Source organism: Acanthochromis polyacanthus, chromosome 16, assembly GCF_021347895.1.
Source record: "Acanthochromis polyacanthus isolate Apoly-LR-REF ecotype Palm Island chromosome 16, KAUST_Apoly_ChrSc, whole genome shotgun sequence".
Taxonomy (NCBI): domain Eukaryota; kingdom Metazoa; phylum Chordata; class Actinopteri; family Pomacentridae; genus Acanthochromis; species Acanthochromis polyacanthus.
This window is the reverse complement of record NC_067128.1, coordinates 18,406,435-18,432,513: the sequence shown is the minus strand read 5'-3', so window position 1 is coordinate 18,432,513 and position 26,079 is coordinate 18,406,435. Positions and strand designations below refer to the sequence as shown.

Genomic DNA, 26,079 nt, shown 5'->3' with positions numbered 1-26,079 from the left:
CACAGTGTAGTAGTGGTTAGCACTTTCGCCTTTCAGCAAGAAGATCCCCGGTTCAAATCCCAGCTTGGGCCTGGGATCTTTCTGCATGGAGTTTGCATGTTCTCCCTGTGCATGCGTGGATTTTCTCCGGGCACTCCAGCTTCCTCCCACAGTCCAAAAACATGCTGAGGTTAATTGATCACTCTAAATTGCCCGTAGGTGTGAATGTGAGTGTCATTGTTTGTCTGTATATGAAGCCCTGTGACAGACTGGCGACCTGTCCAGGGTGTCCCCTGCCTTCGCCCGAGTCAGCTGAGATAGGCTCCAGCACCCCCCGCGACCCTAATGAGTATAAAGCGGTGTACAGAGAATGGATTTTTCCAAGTACCCACCCTTTGCTTTGATTACTGCTTTGCACACTCTTGGCATTCTCTCCCTGAGCCTACCCATGAGGTAGTCACCTGACCTGGTTTTCACTTCACAGGTGTGCCTTGTCAAGGTTAATTTGTGGAATTTCTTGCCTTCTTAATGGGGTTGGGACCATCAGTTGTGTTGTACAGAAGTCAGGTTGGTAAACAGTTGACAGCCTTATTTGACAACTGTTAGAATCCATATTATGGCAAGAACCTGAGCTAAACTCAATCGAGATGGTTTGGGATGAGATGGACCACAGAGTGAAGGCAAAAGAACCAACAAGTGCTCAGCGTCTCTGGGAACTCCTTCAAGACTGTTGGAAAACCATTTCAGGTGACTATCTCATCAGTCTTATCGAGAGAATTCCAAGTGTGTGCAAAACAGTACATAATCAAAGCAAAGAAGTTGGCATGCTTTAACTTATTTCACTTTTTTTTTTGTTTAATACGTAATTCATTCATGGTTTTGAGGCCTTTAGTGAGAATCCACAGTGTAAATAGTCATGAAAATAAAGAAAAAACACTAAATGAGAATTTGTGTCCAAACTTTTGAGTGGTGATGTACATTAAAAAAGAAATTTGAAGTCAATCAATTTAATTTAGCCTTTCTGAAATTCTCTTTGTACCTGTGGAAACTGTTACAGAAATTTGACCAGAACATGATAGTTACAGAGACGCGTAAAAATACAGAGCTCCGTGACAACATCATCAGCTATAAAGAATTAAAAAACAGCAAAAGACACATTTGTCATATGACCCACATTTTTTTTTTTTTTATCAGAGCTATACTAAAAGCTATGACAAATCTGTGGGCATGGCAGGTCCACAGTGACAGAATCCTGTACCTCTGTCCTCATGGTGACCGCTCATATTCACCACAAAGGTGTGATACATCACTGGTGATTGCACACTCTTTCCTCATTACTCACCACTCACAGTGCCACACTGTGTTGTTGACCCACAGATTTGCTTGACATATTAATAGTGGGTTTGTTCTCATTGTTTAAGTAGAGTGACAGATAGCAAGCAAGGAGGCACGAAGTTAGAATAAGTCAACAAATGAACAGTGAAAATGAACCTCTGTGCGTCTGTACGCTTCAAATGTTGAAACTTTCACTTGAATTATCCTCACTGTAATCTCCTGTAAATGACAACAGTGTTTAAACCTGCTGACAGCTTTTAATTAGTTGCTGTTCTTGAACATTTACATTAATTTACAATGTCGGCACAGCCTCCATTAATGGCTACTGTGTTTTCATGCTTCCTCAGCAAATGTAACATTAAAAGCATAAAATGATTTAGCCCTACATTTATTTGTTCATTCATATTCATGAGCACATTAGAGGACAATTTCACCTCATAATTCTGGTGTTGCTGAATGAAATTAGATGTTCATTACAGGACGATTTTGTAAATGCAAGAAATTAGAGTCCTTCCTGGAAAATGCTGCCTCACTAACTCATCAAACATTATAAAGGATGGTAGCTTAGCTTTTTATTTGGACCTTTTTTCCCACAGGATCTAAAGGAAGGGTATCCATTTCTAGTGATCAGTTCCACTGGTTAGAATATTCCTGTCATGTTTCATTTGCTTGATGAATGCAGTGTTGTCTCATTATTCACTCACTGCAGCAAGAAACGTAGCACCGTCTTTTGCAAATGGGGGAATTAACTAACCATTATAATCTGCTTCATTTAGGTTTTGGAACACTGCTTCTGTCACAACAAAGCATTACATTCAGAGTCAGCATACCTTTAGTGATACAGCATGTACTCGAGAGAAAATCTGATGATGAAACGTGCAGTCAGATGTTGAACTAAAATAACATTTGCAGAGGAATCATCTGGAAGACATGTAGTGCACTGCTTCTGTGATGATCCTGATGTCTTAGTGGAATTTCTGTTTTTCAATCTAGCATGCAGTCCCACCTCATAACATATCCTTTGTTATCCAAAACATTCATGTTGGAAATTGTTTTGGACATTGTTGCATCAGTCTGCAACATTTTTCTCCTCTCACTTCCTTTTGACTTTATCCGGTCTATGTTAAATATTAATAATCTGCCTGCATGTACTGTGACACAATGTACTGTGTGATGTCTCAAAGCCACGTCCACATCTAAATTTGTGGGAGGTATCTTAAGGATTTGAATTTGTTCATGAGGAATAAATGACTAACGGCTTTTTTTTTTTTATCACAACAGTAGTTTTACTACCGCACTCTAAATTATTTTATTGTTGTTTTTCTTTATTTCAGGGTATCTCATGTGAGAGAGTCATTAAGATAAACAGTCTGTTTGTAGTCCAACAAAAGAGTACAGAAAAATTACACTAAAGAAGCAGCAAGGTTTAAACACTTTATGAAATCAAAATACAACAGCAAATGTCAAAAAAAGAAAGTTTTCCAAAATGTTTTTATTCATTTTGAAATGATTCAATGTCAAGGATTAAAAAGAAAAGCTCTGTTTAATTCTCTTGCTTTATCACACTCATGGTATGAATATATTAGTGCACACTTCGGGTTTAAATCATCAAATGTTCCATATAAACTCACATGTGTTATATGGAGTTATAAAAATGTGTGTCTTTGCTTTTTTTGTCTTTGTTTCTAGACTAGTTCTTTGTCAGAAAGGGTTTCAACGCCAGTACCTGGAGCCAGTGCTGGAACATCTACCCAAGAGCTGCAGCAAATGTGAGGCTACACACTCAAACAAACACAATCTGTCTGCGATTAGTCAGCTCAATGTGGACATAAAGACATAGATTTGTGGTGTTTTTGTTTTTTCCATCCCGTATCTGTGCAGAGAGATAGAAGTTTGATCATTATTTGGACTTATTTCAATGTGCAGTTTGCAGCCTCCAACAGAATGCTTGTTTCCTACTTAAATATGAATGAAAAGTTATAAACAAGCGTAGTGTCTTTTTAAATATTTGCATGTATCAGAGGAGATATTTTTAAGTGAATGCAAACCATGAATAAAATGAGTTCTTGCATCACTGAAGATGCCCATGTGACTGCTATTATAAACAACTCAGTTACAAGCAAGAACAGGCCTTGGTGTCCGTTACAAGTACTAAAAATACGTGCGGCAGATTCAAGACGTTGACCTGAATTAGGCTTCAGAGGAAGTGCAGTCGATGATTACCACAAGATCATAAACCACCATTAGTCTCCCTCTGATGCTGGCACTTTGAATGTCTTAACAGTGCAGCGCCTGGGATGGAGAACAAGAATGATCAGGCAAACAAATTTCCCCTTTACTATCTCTAAGCTGTGTCTTATTTCATTTTGTTCAATTATTTCAGAAACCAGGAGGTGAAAAGTGTGTCCTGTTTCAGTTTCCACCAGTTCAAAACAGAGCATTCCAGTCTAGTTATGTTCAAATCCTACAACAGAGTGGTTTAACATGGTAAAGATATGGATTTTTGTTGGTGTATTTTTTTCATCTAGTAGTACCTTTCCATGACTGGCATGTGACAGATTATCTCTGTTTGTCCAAATGAACCTGTGTGGGTAAAGTATAGTGGTGCAAAAAAGTTTTCGGACACCCCATGCATTTGTGCAATACTGCATTAAGAATCACTCTTAAGTCTTCAAGTACAATTTCTTTTAGTACAGTCAAATACTAAGCAAATCCTAAAAAAAGCCATTAATAACTTAAAATTGATTGGTTCCATAATTCCATTTGAGTATTGGGTTTTTTGGTACCAGTGATCCACTAATGAGGGTCGTGCTTTTTATCAAAGACACAATTTTTGTTTGCTGTGCTTCGTGTCTATATAAAGCCGGCACATTTGAAAGTTCGTCAGAGACAATAATGGCAAATGCAAGGAACCAAACACAGGAAACATACCTGAAGATACAGATTCTCAGTCAGGAAGGGTACAGCTGCTGCCAGATTGCCAGGAAGTGCAGATGCAGTCCTTCAGCAGTTGGATACACTCTACAGAAATACAGACCAACCAACAGCTTGGAAGACGAACCAAGATCTGGGTGTCCAAGGGTTTCTTCAGCAAGAAATGACCACATCCTGATCCATATGTGCAGGAAAACCACCTAATGAATCACAGGAGCTTAAGCAGCAGAGGTGTTTCACCCACATTGTATGTGGTCGACTTTTAGATCACGGCTTACGGTTCTACAAGACTGTCAAGAAGTCTCTGATCAATGAGAGACAGAGGTTAGCCTGACGTCATTGGGCCTAAGCACACAAGAACTGGACAGCCAGAAACTGGAAGAAGATTCTGTGGTCAGAAGAGTCCAGTTTCAAGCTTTGTCTTACTCCTGCTAATGTGAGGGTACACAGAAGGCCAGGTGCAGCATTATCTCCAGTATGTGCAGTAGCTACTGTCAAGCATGGTGGAGGCAGTATCATGGTTTGGGGATGCATGAGTGCTGCTGGTGTTGGTTATCTCACTGTCTGTGATAGCACATTGAACTCAAGTATTGGGCCATTCTCCAAACCCACATGCTCCTTTCTGTACTTGCACTGTTCCATCAAGGTGAAGACTGGATGTTTTAATAAGATGATGCCCCTTGAACACATCCAGGGTCAGTGGAACTTGGCTGCAGGGCATGAGCCCCATTGAAAATCTATGGTGGATTATCAAAAGGTCTGTTTCAAAGTGTAAACCAAAGAATTTAGAGGAATTAAAACCATTAATTCAAGAAGAATGGGACAAGATTACCTTTCAACAGTGTGAAAGGCTTGTGGGGAACATGGCAGCCAGGATTAGATTTCTACTAAATATTAATTTGATGGTTTCTTTATATATATATTTTTTCAGTTTTGAACACATTCTGTTATTTGTTGACTTTGATCCTGACAATGTTGAGAACTGACATACTGAAACTGTCAAGAATTTTGGTTAGTTTTTCTTGTAACAATAAACAAAATAGTAATAATTTGTATTTGTTTGTCAATCTAAGGCAGCCACACCTTTTGAAATACAAAGATTTTTCCACGAATATTTCATGACCATATTTGAGATTGTGTAAAATTTTACTGGCGTCCGAAAACTTTTTTTTTCCACCACTGTATGTAAATCTCCACACACAGAAAATGTCACATCAGAGCTCAAGTGAAATGCCTGTGTGCCTTCCACACTATATTTCTTGATGCAAAATCTTTTCCTTGACTCTGATAAAGAGATTATAAACTGGTATTACTGGCAAACCTTAAGCCACAGTATTCAGAAAAACAAAAGTTTAATTTATTCAGTAAGCCTTCATTGCCAAGAGGGGCACTGGCATGAAAACTTGGCTTGTGCAGCTTTGATATTGAGTTGTTTTGTTTGTTTGTTTTATCCAGATACAAAGAACCAGACTGTTTTAATACGACAGGCATCACTGTATTTAGTAATGGCCGGGCTATAGTGCACATTTTTTAGACACAGGGAGACATTGATAGTGCTGTACACATGAAAACTGCAAAATATAGTTTAGTAACAGACAAAAAGAGAACTAGAAATAGAACCACCATGTCGCACTTCTCTCACCACTTCACAACTGGTCAGTCATAGTGTGAGTGTCAGGGTTTGGAGACTTCCAGATAATAGGTGACACAAACACCCTGTATTAGACATCTGAAATGTGTTGGGAGAACAGTTCTGAAACGGTCCACTGTGAATGAAGCTTATTATTGAGTTTCCTGCCAAAAAAATCATAGTATAAAAATAAGGAATAGGAAGAGTCTGACCCAGATACTTCAAGCAGTATCTCAGCTCATAAATGTGCATGTTTTCATGATCTTAATGTACCTGCCTTTTTATGACTGTGTGCCAGACTGTGAATACAAAACTCTGCATCTTTTACTTACTGTCTTTCTTTCTGATTTTGGCACAGTCACATCTGGGAGGAGACATTGTTGGACAGTCTGCTGAACTTTGCAGCAACTCCTAAAGGCCTGCTGCTGCTCCAGCAGACAGGAGCCATCAATGAGTGTGTCTCCTACATGTTCTCTCGCTTTACCAAAAAGCTACAGGTAAAACCATACACAAGTATAGCTTTTTTTTTTTTTTTTTTTTTTTTTTTTAAATTTACGTGCATACATTTTCCCCAGGTTGCTAAATGTGCTGCTCTGCAGTACACGCAACTTGAATTTTTATCCAACCTCTGTGTAGGTGTGTGAAGGTTTTCTGAGCCAGTTGCTCTAACAGCAGCATCCTGCTCCATATTTGCACAAGCTATATACAGTCACATTTGGAAGCTGCCACATTTAAATGCAGTTATTCACTGAGAAGACCCAGTTTAGCAATCTGGGCCAAGTGACTTCCTTAAAAGCATCTCCCCTTTTGTTTTGAAGTAGTGGCCTTTCCACAGACTGTATATAAAAGATTGACGTGACTTTGGTTTAAAATGTGAAGCCAACACTAAAGAACCTTATAGCCTGCATTCTTTCTCACTTCCAACAGGGGTCGACTCGCCCTTTGTCTAATATGTAGGGGTTTATGAAAAGTGGCCTTGCTTCTCTCTTGATCTGTTACCTCCGCAAACATTTTCCTACACATTTTGTCATCTCAATGGCTAGTTTTAAGTCTTGTTGAACACATGATGTTGTTCACTTAGTACACTATGATCCCATTTCTTATCACTGGTTTCAAAATTCCAAAATAGCAGTGGCCAAATTCCAAACTCAAGACTTCAAAACAATTTGCAAACCAATAGGTGATGCCGCCATCTTTTATAGTCTTTAGACATTAATTCCCTTCACCTAGTTTTCAATAAACATCTTTGACGTATTTTCAGATACATCCAGATTCAGAATTTCAAGTTTAATGTAAGGTAGTCAGATACGTTGTACTGCTTCCACAGGAATTAACCAGTATAAGTTTTCCATTGCTGAAATGGCACCAGTGCTGATATATAGTAGTTATATAGTTTGATGGCACAGTTTCATCACCTTTATGGAAGTCCTGGAAGAATTAAGCTTGGCAGTGGCTCGTTTTAATCCTTCTTGATTCTATCAAGGTGCCAAAGTAATTTTATGCTGCTCAAGTGATTCTCTGCTGTGCAGACTTGAGTTACAGTAATCCAATAATATATAGGCAGGTATAAAAAATAGAACTGTGTCAATTCTAAAGATTAATCACTGATGAGATGAAAAAGATGAAAGGAGGATCATTAGACTGTTAAAAAACTTGTACATTTGAAATATATAGTTATTAGTACAGAGTTTTCTACAAACTCAATTGCAAATGCAATTTTTTTGTTTCTTGCGTTTACTGAACATTTACTATTTGAAAAAGAATGCTGCAGGCATTTGAGTTCTATGATGTTCTAATCTACCTTAAAAGCCTTTATTCATTCTGTTGGTTTGTCACTGGTATCTGTGGTAATTTGTTGATCCTGCTCCCCCGCAAGGCCATAGTCATTTTTCCTGAAGACTATTTAGTATTCAGCACGAGTGTGGACACTGAAACATGCTGTATAAGACATATACATATCGTAGACTCACATGCACTCAATCTCTTGCAAACTGCAAACCTTAGCCAATCCCCTGTGGGCTTAATTTACTGCCATTGTTTACGCACCCTTGTAATTGCTTCTCTCATTTAGCATTTCACTTTAATTATGGAATGTAATTATATTTAGTCTATTTTTAGTTGTGACATTGTGTTGTAATTAATGAAGGACCTGCACACTCCAAAATCAATTTGCAATTTGATTTCTCCACGGTGTAATGAACTACTCTGTGTGCTGTTTTTTCATGATGGCATTTTTACAGTTCTTCTCTTCTCTGAAATAGAGTGCCAGTTTTATATTTCTTCACCCTGCCCCTGCTTCTTATTCAGTTTTGATGGCTGTAAGCAAAAACTTCAAAGATAAAATATGGAAATGTTTCTAGGGATAATGGGGTTTCTGTCTGTGTTTTCTGTAGGTGAGCCGCTGTGAGAAGTTTGGATATGGGGTGATGGTGACACAGGTGGCAGCAACTGCTCCAGGGGTCGTGGCTCTGCACAGCTCTGGTACTAATGCACTTACTTGCACAAACAAATACTTGCCAGCTGTGATGCTTAAGGCTTGTGTTCCAAGTTGTTGTTGTGTAGTTGGTAGAAAGCAGAGTTCAGGCAGCCCAGGGAGAAACGCCTTTTGTTAAATTGTTTGTTCCAGGGTAAGTGGATGAAGAAAGAACAAGGTGAAGGGGTTCAATGTCAGATTGTGCAAGGATAAAGAATGTATGTGATGGGAGCAGGTGCCTACCAAGAAAAATATAATCAGATTTTTACAAATAGAATGGTACGACACCTGAGTGTGTTTGGCAGATCAGATATACACTACCTTTCAAAAGCTGGGGGTCACCAAGGCAATTTCATGTTTTCCATGAAAATTCACACTTTTATTCATGTGCTAGCATAAGTTCACAAGGGTTTTCTAATCATCAATGAGCCTTTCAACACCACTAGCTAACACAATGTAGCATTAGAACACAGGAGTGATGGTTGCTGGAAATGTTCCTCTGTACCCCTATGGAGATATTCTATTAAGAATCAGCTGTTCCTAACTACAATAGTCATTTACCACATTATCAATATCTAGACTATTTCTGATTCGTTTAATGGTATCTTCATTGGAAAAAATGCTTTTCTTTCAAAGCAAGGACATTTCTAAGTAACCCAAAACTTTTGAGCAGTATATTAATGCTAGGCGGAAAAGAGGAATAGATATGCTAATATGCAAAAGTAGATAGAAAGCCACGGGGTGCAATGTGGAAGCTGAATTATAGATTTGGAATTGTAGATTGGCTCAATGCAGAGAACAAATTTCCTTACAGGGTTTAAGAAAAGGATAACTTTAACACCTGACACAATATGAACCTGGTTGTGGATTTCGTTCTGTCCACCACATTTTTGCTCCCCACGTTCTCTGTCCGTTTCAATGGTCTCTTGTCAGCTAGACTAAAATGCCAAAGAAAGACTCTTTCTTAATGTTTGAGTTCTGGGAATTGTTTCATACCCCTGACTGCTACTCTTTTAAAACAGTAGATACCAGTTTTACATGTTGAAATATCAGGTATACAGTGATTAAAATTTCAGTTGCATAGCTGACTTCCTGATCTTAAAAATAATCCTAAGCTCACAAATTATGGCCTGTGTGTCAGTTAACAATTTCTCTGTACAAATCCACATTGGCACCGCTGTCTTGCTGTTGTGTTGCAGGTTTTGTCCGAGCGCTGGTAGTAGAGCTGTGGTCCATTCTTGAATACGGCAGTGAAGATGTCAGAGTGGTCCGTCCTAAACCAACACCCATGGACCCCATAGACAGAAGCTGCCTCAAGGTATCAGGAGTGTGAGTGCTTATGAGAGAGGTGAAGCAAATAACTTCCCAAAAAGCCCCCTGGTTTCATCTGTATCAGTCACAATTTTGCTAGACATTTGCTTCTCCACCTCCAACTCTTGTAGAGCGACTCTGTGTGAAAATCTATTAAGTATTAAGACCTGAATAATTTCAGTTTATATTGCGCTCATTTGTTATATCTGTGTGAAATGCTGAGAAATCCTCAGGCAAGATCTTATTATTCCATTATAGGAAGACTATAATTTCGCTGCTCACAATTACTTTCATTATCAATACAGCTAACAATTATTTCTTTAGTATTACATTAATTGTTCAGTGTATGCAGTAAAAAGAGCAATTCGAGCTCTGTTAGTACTTTAGTTAAGTTAAAAACCCGAAGATGCTGAGGATACCATCATAGAAAATGGATATTCACAGTTAAAGAGCTGAAAACAGTGAATTGTTTTTATTTTTTTCTTGAAAGAATGATTTAAACTCTACCAGCTATTATTACCTGTCCTGTTTTTGGTCAGTACTTGTTGGTATGGGGATGTCTGGGTAGATTATGGGACCCTTCTGGTCACGGCAGTTGTAGTTGTACTAGTTGAGACTGATTCCTCTTCTCATGGAGCTGCATTTTTTTTAGTTTTACTTTGGGTAGAATTTTTTCAGCCTGAGTGTAGGACAGGCGCAAAATTTTATTTGAAGCTGCAGTGTGTGTCTGATGCTCGCCTCTGACAGCAGCCAAGTCATCTCTCTCAGTGAAACTAGCCAAGTGAATACGGACAGTCAGTGAAGTGTGAACTGTGTCCTGCCACTGGCGACTTTAAAGCCTGCCTTATCAGTGGGTCAGCTGCCAGGTTACATACATACAGACCTCAAAACAAAACTAAATATGCTCCACTGACTTTTTACAACAGCGCTTTGGCAAATTAGCAAATTGACTCCAGTCTGTTCTCAGAAAATTTGTGGAAAACATTAAAGCACAAACAGTATAACATGATCTGTAATGCAGATTTGAAACATCGAGTAGGTAAAAAAAAAAAAGATTTCCAAAAAATGTCACTTGAATGTGTTTTTGTATTCAGCAATTTCCTTTCAAGCTGTCTAGAGTTTAAAACTGTGTGGCATGTTTGTGTAAATGTGCTCTATCTATATGCATGCAGTGTCCTTTTTTTTTTTTTTTTTTTTTTTTTCTCCTGTGGTGCCTGAATTTTCCTGTTCGCCTTGATCCAGAGATGAGAGCAGAAGGAGCTCTTAAGGTTTAATATTCTTCTGGCTGCAGTATGTCTCTGCTCATATGTTCAAAAGTGTGTGTATATGTTCATCTGTTTGGGAATGTGGTCACATGTGGTCAGTAACATTTTATCTTCTGTAATCAAAATTCCTTTCATGCTTGCTTTGTTTTTGTAAACAATTATATTTCTTTTATGCACAAAATGAACAATATATTTCTGAATATCAACATCAAAGAGCCAGCTAGAGCATTACATTTTTCTTTTTTCCTCTGATCTCTCTAATATTTTAATTTCAGGCTTTTTTTCATAGCGTGCTTATCATTTCACCAATGCAGCATACAATACAAGTTGACTTGCAGTGTTTGTGAATTTTAAAACCAAACCCCTTAACATCCATCCATTCTCTATACACCGCTTTATCCTCACTAGGGTTGCGGGGGGTGCTGGAGCCTATCCCAGCTGACTCGGGCGAAGGCAGGGGACACCCTGGACAGGTCGCCAATCTGTCGCAGGGCTACATATACAGACACACAATCACACTCACATTCACACCTACGGGCAATTTAGAATAACCAATTAACCTCAGCATATTTGTGGATTGTGGGAGGAAGCCGGAGTGCCCGGAGAAAACCCACGCATGCACAGGGAGAACATGGAAACTCCATGCAGAAAGATCCCAGGCCAGGATTTGAACCAGGGATCTTCTTGCTGCAAGGCAAAAGTGCTAACCACTACTCCACTGTGCAGCCCCACCCCTTAACATATTTTAAAAAACTGAACAAAACAAGCACATTGAAACAAAAGCAGAAAATACAGGCATCCTTTCCCCAAAAATCTAGATGTTAAAACTGTCACCGAGTCAAAAAAAACTAGTATTTGTAATCATTCGAGTTCTCTCATGTCTTTCTTTTAGCACTTTCTCTAACTCTTGGTGTGTCTCTCATTTTCTATATCCCCAGTCCTTCCTGTCCTTGGTCAACCTCCTGTCCTCTTCCCAATCGGTGTGGGAGCTGCTGGGTCGGCAGCCTCTAGCCAACAAGAGCGAATACACCCTGAGGGAAATGCCATCCTCCATACCTGTGAGTGCTTTTCACACGGTGTTGTCTATACTTCACGCAGTTCCTCTCTCAGCCATTTGAGGGCATGTTTGGACTTTATATTTTGCATTCAACCACCACCCACACACTTCTTTTACTTTCACAAAGGGCTTCTACTAAACCCCTGTTACACTGGGGCTGATGTACATTTTCCACCTTACGCATTGTAAATTTCCACGCTTTTTTCATTTTGCACTATAACTGCTACATTCTTTTTCACAGCCTCTCCTTCTCTTCCACAGGATTTGATTGACAGGCTGATTGCTGTGAATTCAGATGTGAAGATTCATTCCCTGTTCCACTATGAGCAGTCTCACACATTTGGCCTGAGGTGGGATTGATATATATCTTTTTTTCATATTACTTAACATCAGTGGGGAAGCACACGATATCGGATTAGCACCTGGTGACTGCACACACACACACTTCAGCCTGTGGCAACAGCAGACTGGCACGGTTCTTTATACTTTGATTACCGAGCATTGAAAGACTGATGAAAGGATCTCTCTGGATAAGAGCGAAATAAGCGGAGCTGTGTGGGTGTATATGTGTGTGCATTTCTATATTTACGAAGAATAGACATCCTGACAAGTGAGAAAGATGGTGAAGAAACTCCTCTAAAATGAAAAGCTGTTTCAGTTTGGATTTTAGTTTTGACTTCAGGTTCAAACAAAGGGTGGAGTTGTAGTACAGGCTAAAGTTATTACTGTAATACGGAGCATATACTGTATGGATGTAGTAATGTCTGGGAAAAGTTGCATCCCAGAATCTTGCAACAATGGTTTATTCTTCAGGGACATGTTTGTAGGGGAGAGTGGTGAATGCTTAATTTTTTCCATACATTTGCATACATATGTGTCCTAGCTGTGTGCACAAAGCTCTGGTGCCGGCTGTGAATTCCTACGCCTTTTTAAAAGCTTTCTGAATCACAATAGCTTCAGCTTGTTTGGAGTCTTGCTGACTCACTCTCTGTGCCTGTCAGTCAGCCCACTCCTATTAACATCCAGAAGCCAAGTGAAAGGAACAAGATGCTCTGTTCATTTACCACCCAGACTGATGGATTAACTGACAGACCTGCTCTCCGTGCCTCTCTGTGGGTCGCTAAATGTGCTAAATGTAGCATTTCACTATCAATAAATCACCCCCTACCGTGTTGTTTTTGATATATTGCTATAACTGCCTTACAAAGACCTTTCCAGTAACGGATTGAACCCCTAAAAACTCATAACAGTGTATCAAAGTTTCATATTTAGATTTTTCCCCAGAAAAATAATCACTTGTTGCCTTTAAAAAGCTCAGATTTTACTCCACATATTTGCTTGCTTCATAATGTGCAGATCTGTGAAATCCCGACCGAGCCCTCTGCAGTGTCACTTGCTGCAGCTCAAGCACACCGACTCACTTATCACTCTGCTCACATTCTAAAATTACTCTACGCTACACAACGGCAAGTTCAATACCAGAGGATTTCAGCCATGCAAGTTTGAACCACGACTCGGTTCTGAAAAAGTATGACATGGAATTTGAGATGGTCATGTGTACTCTGCAGCTTTAAGTTGGAAATGCTCATCCATTGTGCCGGCTACCTATTTCATTTGATATGCTCTCTAGCATAAAAACATCACATGGACTTGTTAACAAGGTAAAAAAAGACTGGTGGGGCTCTTTAAAGCAGTGGTTCTCAACCCTGTTCCTCAGGACCCCATGTCCTGCATGTTTTAGATGCTTCCCTGCTCCAACACACCTGATTCAAATGATCAGCTCGTCATCAAGCCTCTGCAGAAGCCTGATAACGAGCTGATCATTTGAGTCAGGTGTGTTGGAGCAGGGAAGCATCTAAAACATGCAGGACATGGGGTCCTGAGGAACAGGGTTGAGAACCACTGCTTTAAACTAACTACGTCTAAATAAATTATAGATGTATAATTTGTGGTCATAAACAGGTTTAGTGTTTGAATGCTATATCGAGATTTATTAAATTTCACTTTGGTTCCTTTTTAATTGTGCAGCTTGAAAGCTTGGTGCAGCTAACATGGATGAGCGATGAATTAGAAAAAAAATAGTTAAGCAGATGGAACTACATTATCGAATATATATATATACACCAACGTTCAGAAGTTTGGAGTCACTTAGAAATGTCCTTATTTTTGAAAGAAAAGCATTTAAAAAAAAATGAAGATAACATTAAATGAATCAGAAATACAGTCTAGACATTGTTCGTGTGGTAAATGACTATTCTAGCTGGAAACGGCTGATTTTAATGAAATGTCTACATAGAGGTACAGAGGAACATTTCCAGCAACCATCACTCCTGTGTTCTAATGCTACATTGTGTTAGCTAATGGTGTTGAAAGGCTCATTGATGATTAGAAAACTCTTGTGCAATTATGTTAGCACATGAATAAAAGTGAGTTCTCATAGAAAACATGAAATTGCCTTGGTGAACCCAAACTTTTCAACGATAGTGTTCAGCAAGTGGATATAACATTTACAGATATTTGTTCCCCTGGGTTTACTGTTCCAGGTTTTTACTGTCGTCAGAGTTACGCTCAAAATCTCTTCCTTGTGCAGTTTTACACACTACCATTACATGCAGTACTACAGTCTTTCACTGGAAGAAGCTGCTGTTCAAAATACACCCACGTGACCAATGTGAACTTCAGCAGTTGAACCCAGAAGAGTCGTAACTACCATGTTATCACCCACAATGCAACGGTGCCTGTTTTTATTTGATTTTCTGATTATCCTTTGCCTGAGGGGATATGACAGCATAGTATATGGATCTTGCTTTATTGATCCCACGAGGGAGAATTGCATCAGGAAAGGAGCATCTATGCAGAATGCCACTGTACTGATTAATATACAATGTGTAAAAGGATATGGAGGAATAACAAGCGGATATAGAGGAAGCAGAGGAGTTCAAAAATGGGCCAAGATGGAAATGCGTGAAGATTGTATTACTTAGTCAATGCAGCTATGTTTAATAAGTATAGAATGTGCAATAATATGGTATAGTAATATCAGGCAGTTTCATGTTTTCCATGAAAACTCACACTTTTATTCATGTGCTAATATAATTGCACAAGGGTTTTCTAATCATCAATTAGCCTTTCAACACCATTAGCTAACACAATGTAGCATTAGAACACAGGCGTGATGGTTGCTGGAAATGTTCCTCTGTACCCCTATGGAGATATTCTATAAAAAAAATCAGCCTTTTCCAGCTAGACTGGTTATTTACCACATGAACAATGTCTAGACTGTATTTATGATTAATTTAAAGTTATTTTCATTGAAAAAAAATCTGTTTCTTTGAAACACAAGGATATTTCTAAGTGACCCCAAACTTTTGAACAGCTCTGTGTGTATGTCTATGAATGAGACTAAAAGTAAAATTATAGAGAGCTTTGGATAAAGCCATTATACAAATCCACTCCCATGTAACAAAACGAAATTTTGCCAACATCTTTAAGTCCCTGAATACACTAAAATCACAAATGCATTTTGAAGAAATGCATCCTTAGGCTATTTATGAACTGTTGCACTTTAAAACTCAAACAGTTTATTTTTTTTTGGGGGAGGGGGCTGTATGGTGGTGTAGATGGATGAACCCTTTTATTCATAGTGAGAAGCTAATTAAGAAAAACACTTTCATGGCTTTTAACAGAGGAGGACAGATTGATACAGACAGTAAGTAAATGAAGGCTCAACACACAGCATGCTGACTCAGCGTAGGGTCACCGCAACACCATTAAAGTCACTGTTATACCACAATAAGAGCAGCCTTCCACTGTTGCTGCTCAGGGACACTGTGGAGAAGCATTGTAGGTGATGCTTGATTAGTGCAGGAGATTTGTGCACATTTAAGTAGCTAAAGTCGAGCTAGGTGTGGTCATTCATGCAAAGGGTGTTTGAAACCTGTCCTTACACATCTTTTATATTATAAAGTTGTTGATGTACTAACTGCTGTGGTGATACTATATTTCCACATCTAAACAGTTTGATACTTTAATGTCTGCTCTAAGTCTGTATTTAGTTACTTCATAGTTCTGTTTAAACTTGGCCTTGGTGTCATCTACTGGACAACAGCTCCCCCTCCAGCCTAATGAATAGTAAAGCTATGCCATGAAGTCAGGTTTTAATGATTGTAAAAACGACCCGCACGAATGGGTGAGTAATAATACACCACATGATCCATTAATGCACTAAACATGTTTGGGGGAATCTTGATGAACATGTATTTCCTATTCGCTGAAGACGACGACTGCTGTTTGGAATTTCTTGTGACTGTCTGCAAGTAAGGGAAAATCCAGAAATTCAACTTCTTTATTATTACAAAAAATACAAAGTGTTAAAAAGCCTTTATTTTCATGGCTACATTATTAAAACCAGACTGCACACTGGTCCACCTCGAGGTGAAACAATCACATGATATGTGCTGGTCTTGTTTTTAATAATGTAGCTGCAATAATAAAGGGTTTCTGTTTTTCAAAGTGTGCCTTGTGTGAATTTTATCGCCAATCTATTCCCTTCCTTGAAGAAAGTATTAAGCTGCTCATGCATCAGGAGCAGCTGCTTGTGTTTCACTGGATCCAAGCATCTCTTCCAGCATTAACAGAATTACAAGTACTGCATTAAAAAGTGATTAGATTTGACTCTAAAACCTGCAGATGCTCTTACCAGACATTTGGCAAAGATTTTGCGTATATTTTTGTATTTTCGATGGAAACGTAATCTAATTACACAAACATAGACAGCTTGGCAAATGACTGTCTGATTAAAGATCACTGTATTCTTTTCGTATATATTCCTGTTAAATGGCACAAAAGCTGCTTTATCTTACCCCAAGCTCAGTATTTACAGAAAGTAGTAGAAAATACCTGTATTCTTAGTCATAATACCTGTATAACTCACCAGCAGGGTGCCTGTATTCATGAAGTTTATTCTAAGTTCTTCTTTGGTTCTGTGTAAACCTTTAAATGACAGGAGCTTGGATTCACCTGAGGTCAAACACAAACACATTACTACCTTGTGTGATTATGTGACCACAATAAACGAGGGGGAGCCCAGCCTCTGTAATGTGTTCATATATCACATATGCCACAAAATGAATAATAGATTACAGCTCCAGGTTGTTCTTCCATGTGAGTGTGTTTTCTTCCCTCGAATGTCTGTTTCCTCAAATGGAACATACACAGTCATATGTGTAGGTGTATGATTTTCCTATAAAAATGCAAAGTGTAGAAAGTGAGCAATGCTTAGAAAAAATGCTTTTGAATGGGGAGAAATATGCTCATTGCTGTAGTTTATGGGGAGTTTCCATTTGCAGTAGCGGGATGTTTGTTTCTGCCACATGGTACAGTACTGTCAGTGCTTGTAAGTTTATTTATTTATTTATTTTTTTTAAATTCATTTTTATATTATGATCAAGCTTGTTGATACTTATTACTCTAAGGAACGCGGCAGACTTATGTGACGATTGGCATTGGTTTGTCTGTCTGTTAGCAACATTACTCCAAGACGGAATAACGGATTTGGAGGAAATTTTCAGGGAAGGTCAGAAATGACAAGGATCAAGTGATTAGATTTTGATAGTGATGCTGTTTACCATTAGCCTAGCCGTGCTAGACCCATGTTCTGAAGGCACAAGGGTCTAGGACTGCTCGACAGGGAGGGAGGCGGGCTAAAAGGTTGTCTTTCAAATCACTCTGCAGCAATTGGGTCGGTATACAACCAATCAGCGCAACGAATAGGCTGACGTAGTTCCTAGAGTGCCGGCGGATTGTGGCTAAGTCCCATTAGCTTCCCAACCAGCGGAGCCAACTGGTATATTAAGGATTTGCCATATCCCGTCGGCATAAGTCCAAATACGTCTTTTCTTCTCAATGAAACACTTCACTGCCGTCCTTTGTTTATCTTTCAAGTTGAATTTTAGCTTCAAATCTTTAAGGGCTGTGGCCAAAGCCGAGTCGAAAGATAACTGTTTATTGTGCGCCGGTTGTTTCTGTCCGAATCGCCTCTGTCGTCACTTAGTTACGCCCGCCTTCTGACTCTACACTTCATGGTGATTCGTCCGGCCAGTTTTAGGAGCATCCAGCCTCGAGCCTTATGGAGGGTAACTAGACCCACCCTGGCAGAGAATTAAATTCATTGCCGTGGGTTGTCTAATGCGGCTAGGCTAGTTTACCATCTGGATCCACAGATTTGTTTAAGATTTTTGTATCATTGCGAGATAACGGCACGGCGTCACTGTAACTATGACAACAAGTGAACACTACGTCAGCCGCCTGCTGAAGATCACATGACTGTGATCCTATGACAAATTGACTGTTGTGGACTTATTGGGACTTATCTGTCGGAAATGATACAAGGAAGAATAATTAAATTGTGGGGGTGTTTCAGAGTTCCATCGATTCCTGACGCATGCTACACATTTAGGTCACATGATTCGGTATCCGTACATAATGTACACATGTATAACACACGGCTGCGCTCAGCACAAGGTCATTTTGTTTGTGGGTACATCTATATTCAATAGTCACATTCTATAGTGCCGTGACTACCGCCACAAATGTTTTCAAGACTTCAGCTGTTGGAAATGATATGACTGAGCAGCCTTTGCACTCTCTGAGTGATTTTCTTATGTCTGTGGCACTGATATTTAAGCCTATTAGTTCATTGTAAAGACCAATTTTCAAAAATTGGTCACAAATTTTATTGCATGATGGAAAAAGCTCAGTGATTTCCTAAAGCATTAGTAGATTTCAAAGTGTGCATTTGTTGGACACAACTTTTAACTGCGGATTTGTACACATTTAGTATTTATGGTAACATGAAATGTATCTAGAATTGACTCATCATGAAATTCAGTCTACATGTTCACTGTAAGGATTAAACATTTTACACAGTATAACAGTGTGATGCCCTGATGTGTGATGTAATACTTAAGTATATAGATTTTCTTTTCCATATAAAAAAAATCTAGATTATTACTGACCTTGTCCTTGAAGCTACCATCAGAGTCACACCTAAGAAGCTCCTTTGAACTATTACAGTAAAATTGGACCACTTCTGCATTTGGATCTAGTGCGCTACACTTCAAGAGTACATTGCAACTTTTGGTTCTTGATAGGCTTTAAATCTTCTCTATTCAATGCAAGTCTAATCATCGGCACTTCTGTCAAGCAAACATGCACTGAGCATTCCTGAAGTACAGCCCTCTTGAAAAAAGAAGCCACGAATTCCACCCCTCTTGATCTTCACAAGCTAATGAGAGTTAAAATCCCTCAGCCCGTTTCCTTGTTGCTAAAAGCCTCTTTGTTGTCATGGCAACCAGCTCTCATCCCCCTGTTTTTCCCCTGTCTGAATTGTTTGGATGCCTTTATTCTGCTCTCTACTATTGATGGCTCTAAACACACTGGGTGTATGCGCTGTTGTGGAACCTGATCATATTTTCGTACAACAGGCAATTAGTGTAAATCCAATCATAATTATTATTTTTTAAATATAGCAGTTATGAAACAAACAGTTTCTAGTGTCTTGTAATCTTGTAAACACTGACAACATTTGGCCTGTGGGTAGAACAGAAAACTCTTAAATATTTATGGTATTGAGAGTTTTGTGTTGCTCAAATGTCCAGAGGTGAAAACCTGACCTAAGAGACCCGAGAAGGTTTTACTCAGGCAGCTTAGACAGAATCATTTGTTTCAAAACCATTTACATATTTTTCACAGTCTTAGTAAGGGTTATTTTGCCTTCACCAAAATTCACCTGTGGTCCTCTCATCTTGTTAGACAAAACAAACTGGATTAGACATAATTATAAACAAATTTTTAGAAAAAGCAAAAATGTCTGTTTTATGCATTGGCATCAAAGAAAGTCAGATGTGGAAAACAAAGCAGTTTGTTTCAATAATGGATGAAAAATCTTGAGATTCCCCACAGTACAATAAAATGTCATACTGTGACTTGTTTACAGTGCTGAAGGAGAAGTCTGGTTTATTTCATGCTGTCATATTTATGTAGCTATTGTGGCTTTAAGTGTTATTCTTACTTTGCACACCTCACAAGAGTTTTGAGTGGCAGGGCAATTTACCATGAGCTCCCTGCAGCTTTTTAAAGAGACGATATTTACATGAATCATTTTAAACATCCAAACAAAGTGACTAAGAGTAAACAAAGATATTAGCTACCATTAACTGACAGTTTCTTCTAACTTAGTCTTTTAGTCCAGCCAGTGTTGGGCTTTTCATCTAGTAGATTTTGGGGAGAGGGCTGCACTGTTGCCTTGCATCTAGAAGATCCCTGGTTCGCTTCCTGGGATCTTTCTGCATTGAATTTGCATATTCTTCCTATGCATGTGTGGTTTTCTCCGGGCTCTCTGGCTTCCTCCCACAGTCCCACTTCCACAGTTGATAATTCTAAATTGTCCATAGGTGTGAATGTGAGGGTAACAGTTTGTCTCTATGTTTACGCCTGTGATAGACTGGTAACCTGTCCAGGGTGTCCCCTGCCTTCACACTAAGTCAGCTAGGATAGATTTCAGCCTCCCTGTGACCCTAATGAGGATTAAGTGGTGTATAGATAATGGATGGATTTTGGGGAGGTGAAGCACCGTCTCCAGAATGACCATGCTTCACAAATCCCAGGATTTGTCAGTTTTAGTTCCACTCCTGTACTTACTGTCATCCATGGACACTTGGAGATCAGCAAGTCCCACGTTTCCTAAGACGGGCTATCTTTCTGCCTCAGTCTGAGTAATCTGAGCCTCATCCTCCGTTTGATTTAGGTAATTGTCGTTAGACTCCCTTTCCAATAATCATGACTGACCTGCAACCATCCTCATAAGCGTGCAATGCAGTGAGTTAATCCAGCATTGAATTTAGTTTCCTCAGAGAACAGTATGACCACAAAGAAAGTCAGCCTCATGTACGTTAACAAAACAAGCAAGTTCTGCTCTAATGCAGTTAGCTAAATGACTGCTCCAGGTTGCTGATTTCAGTGTTTACTTTCAGTAACACAGAAAACAAATGTTGATTCATGTAAAAAAAAATGTCTTTTTTGGGGATAATTGTTGGGAGCTGATGCTAAATTGGCCCACTAAACGCTGTTCACAAGCTGTTTTGTCCAACATCTCATTTCCCTAAATCTCTACAAAAGAGGTGAAGTTAGGATGAACCAAAATACCCACATTATTGGGAAATACGCCAGGCTGAAATAAACCAGAATTCACATTTAACGGCCAAATGATACTTTTAATTGATATATGCAGATGCTCAGCCTGTGGACTCTTCATACTTGGATGTGTGCAGCTCATTGACTTAAGCACTTCATTCTCAGAGAATGAGTTACTGCCAGTGTTGTTTCAAATACATAGTGTATGCATGTAAATCTTAAAAGCTGCTTTGCTTCACTGTCATTGATACTGGAATGAGCCAGTGTTTGGTCTTGTTGGCCAGATCTGTAGAGATACTCCATGGAGTGCTACTCTTTTTGATGGTTCACGATTGAAAATGTGTTAAGACGTACAACGTTGCAGTTACTACCAGCAGGTTGATGTTTGCTCTTCTGACGTCCATTGACACGAGCCACAAAAATACCACACCCCTAAGCTGACCATTTGCATCTTACCTACTGCTTGACTAATCAATCTGTGGCATGATCATCAGTCATATTGGCAGGCAGATTAGTCCAGGTTTGCTGTAATTGGTTTATACATCGGTCTTGTGATGCATGTGGGCACATCATCAAGAAAGTAGTAATCTGTCATAAATGGGTTTAATGCATGCATGTATTTCGACATTAAACCAAGTGATTTATAGTCCTGATCAGCTAAAATGACATCAACTTAAGCTCTCAGATGAGACAAGCTCTAATGTCTCAAAATTATTGTGCAACCAGTGTAGAATTTGAATAGATGTCTCATTTCCAAAAACAGCATAACAAGTCTGAAATAATGTGGAACAATCTGATTTAGTCTGGCCATTCAGTTGAGCTCCTGATCTTTTTTTCCCCTCCAAACTGCAGTTTATACCAAATTAGTAGTGCTGCCCCACTGCTTCACTTTGAGCTGTTAATTAGCATTTATACATTAATCCCCATATCGGAGTGTTTTGGTTCCCGTGAAGCTCACAGTGCAGTTTTAATTGTGCCATTTATACTGACTATTTATAGTAATGCCCAATTGATACTTATCAAAAGCAGTATTGAAAAGATTGTTTTCTGTACTATTGAAACTCTTAAATCATCTCTCGTGTCATCAGCTATTTTGTTTGAAAATGTGCTTCTTGTATAACTTTTACAAGGACTGTCAGCTATATATTTACACTGCCTTTCAAAAGTGTGGGGTCACTTAGAAATGTCCTTGTATTTGAAAGAAAAACTGTTTCTTTTTCAATGAAGATAACATGGAATTAATCAGAAATACCATCTAGACATTATTAATGTGGTAAATAACTATTCTAGCAGCTGATTTTTAATGGAATATCTACATGGGGTACAGAGGAACATTTCCATCATTCCTGAGTTCTAATGGTATATTGTGTTTAGCTAAATGTGTTGAAAGGCTAACTTATGATTATAAAACCCTTGTGCAATTCTGTTACATACATATATATATATATATATATATATATATATATATATATATATATATATATATATATATGTATGTCTATATTGAGATGATGCTGGGAGAGGACATTTGGTTTGAACATAAGCAGAATGTAAAGAATTGATTACCTGATAAAAGATTATCAACAGTTTTGGTACTCATTTTCTGAGCAAAAATGCAATATGTTGCCTATTTTTCTGTGATGGTATTTCAAGTATATATGGGGTTTTGGTCTTTCATTTTATTACATTTTATTTATGTCACTGTGTTCTGATGGGAATTTTGTACTGTTTTCTAATTATCTGTTAATATTTGGTTAATGTTATGTTTATATTTTAAAAGTAATTGAAAACTGAATGTGGAGACTAGAGGCTTCTTTGTGCAAAGCCACCTGTAAGTATCTACATATCATTGTAATCAGTTTAGTGAACATTGGTAAACGTTATGTATTGGATTTTTTGCAAAAGGTACACTCCCATTCAAACGTTTGGAGTCACCTGGACAATTTCATGGTTTCCATAAATACTCATACTTTTTTACATGTGCTAACATAATTGCACAAGGGTTTTCTAATCATCAATTACCCTTCCAACTAAACTAGCTAACACAATGTAGCATTAGAACACAGGAGAGATGGTTGCTGGAAATGTTCCTCTGTACCCCTATGGAGATATTCCATTAAAAATCAGCCATTTCCAGCTAGAATAGTCATTTACCACATTAACAATGTCTAGACTGTGTTTCTGATTAACTTAAAGCTATCTTCATTGAAAAAGAAGTTTTTCTTTCAGAAATATGGACATTTCTAAGTGACCTCAAACTTTTGAGTAGTAGTGTACATCCAAATCATGGCTGACCCTTCCTGCAGGGATTCAGCACCAAGCAGCAGCAAACTGAAGCAGTGAGGAGTCAGAAATACCGCTAAAATGTGTTGCACCTTAAAAGAAAAGTTAGGTGCACCAGTGCAACAACATGAATGGTTAATCTGGAGCTCTGAGCCTAGAACCAAACTCCCACAGACAACAGAATTGCTACTGTGCTGCCATATATTGCTGGTAAGAACAGGGCACTGATTGGACACTTGTTCACCCCACTTGGCCAAAAAAGCCTACCAAAGAGTCGAACTGGAAGCAGAGCTGGGTCTCCATTCCTTTGTTTCAAACAGAAAGAGGTCAAAAGGTCTGACAGACTCTCAGCCGCTTGCTGTGCTACTGTCAGAAAGACTTAATACAGTTGTCAGTCAAACAGGAGTCCAAGTCACTGTCAGACACGTCGGGAAACGAAGCAGCTGCTTTGAGGACAGGTGTTTCTCACTCAACACGCACACAACATGCTGAGCTTATCACCACTTCTTGTGTGAGCACATGAATATGCACAACTATACAAAATTACCAAATGAAATGACGTTTTGTGAAAAGTGGGACCTTAGTAACTTTAAAGAGCCTTTCAAATGCTCAAGAATAACAGACATTTACTTTTCTTTAACTATTCATTTGCTAATTTTGATGTCTTAAAAAAAGTAGTCCAATAATTGTTGTATCAATAAAGATGAAATGCAAATTATACTTAAATAAAGCTGTCGAACAATACATCAATACGTTGTGCAATGTAAATTGGGGTTTTAGCTTAAAGAACAGTTTTTCACTCATTTAAAGACTCTGGGATTCCCCTATTCTTATTTTACATTACCTTAAAGATATCTGCGGCATTAATCAACAAGATGATAGTATTATTAATTACTTCATGATGGTCTTGGTCAATGAAAAACTGCATCACAGTGTTTGGTTTTCCATGAATAATTGGCTGTTTTTAGAACGGTTACCACACAATATTCCCAAATATCCTAAGTCACAGTGCATTTGTGTTGAGTGGTGAGAGTCTGCAAGATGCAGCAATAACATGGAGACGGGTTTAGAGGTCTACTTTGAAAACAGTTCTTTGGTTCAGCACCTTTGGAATTGGGCTAATTTGCTTTCTTGCTAAGAGTTAGACAAGAAGATTGAAACTACTCTCATGTCTGTGCATTAAATATGTATCTTGAGCCAGGAGGCTATTAGTTTAGCCTGGAACAGGATAGTGGAAACAGATGGAGACTCACAAGCTGCCCGGAAATTACTGTAGCATGCGAGCGCACACCACAATAGTTATGTTATCTTAAGCTCATACACAAACAGAATTGTGAAAATGTGAACAACTCTAAACGGTGACTTTACGACCAGTGGAGACGCTGCACAGAGTACAGTACAGAGTAGAAAAATAAACTCTTGCAAACCACTGTGGCAGATATATGTAATTCAGTTTTGACTGGTCAAAATAACAGCTGCAGATATCTTTAAGTCTGCACAGTGGCTTGATAGTTAGCACTTTCGCCTTACAGCTAGAAGATCCCTGGTTCGCGTCTCAGCTTTTCCAGGATCTTTCTACATGGAGCTCGCACGTCTCCCTCCAGGTTCTCCAACTTCCACGCAGTCAAAAACATGGTACCGTTAATTAGTAACTTCTGACATACAGATATCTACAATGTCATTACACCAAGTCAAAACTCTAATACGAGGTGTCTGTAATTGCATTTTGACTGCTCATAGTTCTAGTTTGTGATGTCCCAAGCATCCTACTGATTAATTTAAAGTCAATGTAAAGTATCTAGAATGTAGAAATGTATTGAATTGAGGAGAATTAAATATATCTTTAATTGGAATTATGACTAGTCACAGTTAAACTGTCAATATCTGGAACTAGAGGTGTGGCTGCATTACAGATATCTACAATTTAGTTGCAAATATCTGTAATGAGAAATCTCAGACTTCAGTGGTAAAAATGTATGTAATTTTTCCAGAGAAACTGATGTAGATATCTGAAATTACAACTGAGGATAGGAAGAATGTCTTTGTGCATATCTGAAATGTTCTTTGTAATGAGGAAGAATTTAATTCTGAGTATCCGCATTACGTATCCAGCCTAGACGTTAAATGTTAACTTGTCTTGCCATACAGCTTAAAAGTGGGGAAAGAAAATCTTCACGTAGTATCATCTAATATTTTGTGAACTCAAAAACAAATATGAAACATACAAACACACCAATGCTATTAGATGTCTGCGTACCTGTATGCGGCAGGGCTATAGAGCAGCGGTTGACCTATCTCAGCTGCAAGGGGTTGAAGTCTTCCAGGTTGTCATCCATCTGCCAAAAAATGGTTGCCAAATCTTGACAAAGGAAAAAACTTCCAAGTTGCTCTAAGTAAGGCACATTTGTCAGCTCTTTATACCCTATTTCAAATGAATGCCTTATTCCTGACGTCCCTGAATTCAAAGAGAAGTGGCAAATTTGTCATACTCGTTTAAGGAGGAGAGGGCAGGCATTAGGCCAGATATAGCAAGTAAGGAGTCTGGAGCGATGTTTTCTTTGAAGGCGTTTGACAGCTAATCGAATATGAGTGAGCAGAAAGTTTTAGTTTTGGGCGAGAC

General features: G+C 38.7%; 1 protein-coding gene across 9 annotated transcripts in view; it reads left to right on the top strand.

Moving 5' to 3' along the window:
* tbc1d32 (TBC1 domain family, member 32) overlaps positions 1-26,079 on the top strand; it is a 128,264-nt gene that overhangs the window by 18,498 nt on the left and 83,687 nt on the right. For all 9 annotated transcript variants that reach the window (XR_007947525.1, XR_007947524.1, XM_051960772.1 and 6 more), the window contains exons 18-23: positions 3,004-3,083; positions 6,237-6,375; positions 8,272-8,359; positions 9,551-9,669; positions 11,866-11,985; positions 12,246-12,334. Coding sequence is in view for 7 of the 9 variants with exons in the window: in XM_051960772.1 (XP_051816732.1) it covers positions 3,004-3,083; positions 6,237-6,375; positions 8,272-8,359; positions 9,551-9,669; positions 11,866-11,985; positions 12,246-12,334 (635 nt within the window). In the remaining 2 variants the exon portion in view is untranslated. The remainder of the gene's footprint in view (positions 1-3,003; positions 3,084-6,236; positions 6,376-8,271; positions 8,360-9,550; positions 9,670-11,865; positions 11,986-12,245; positions 12,335-26,079) is intronic.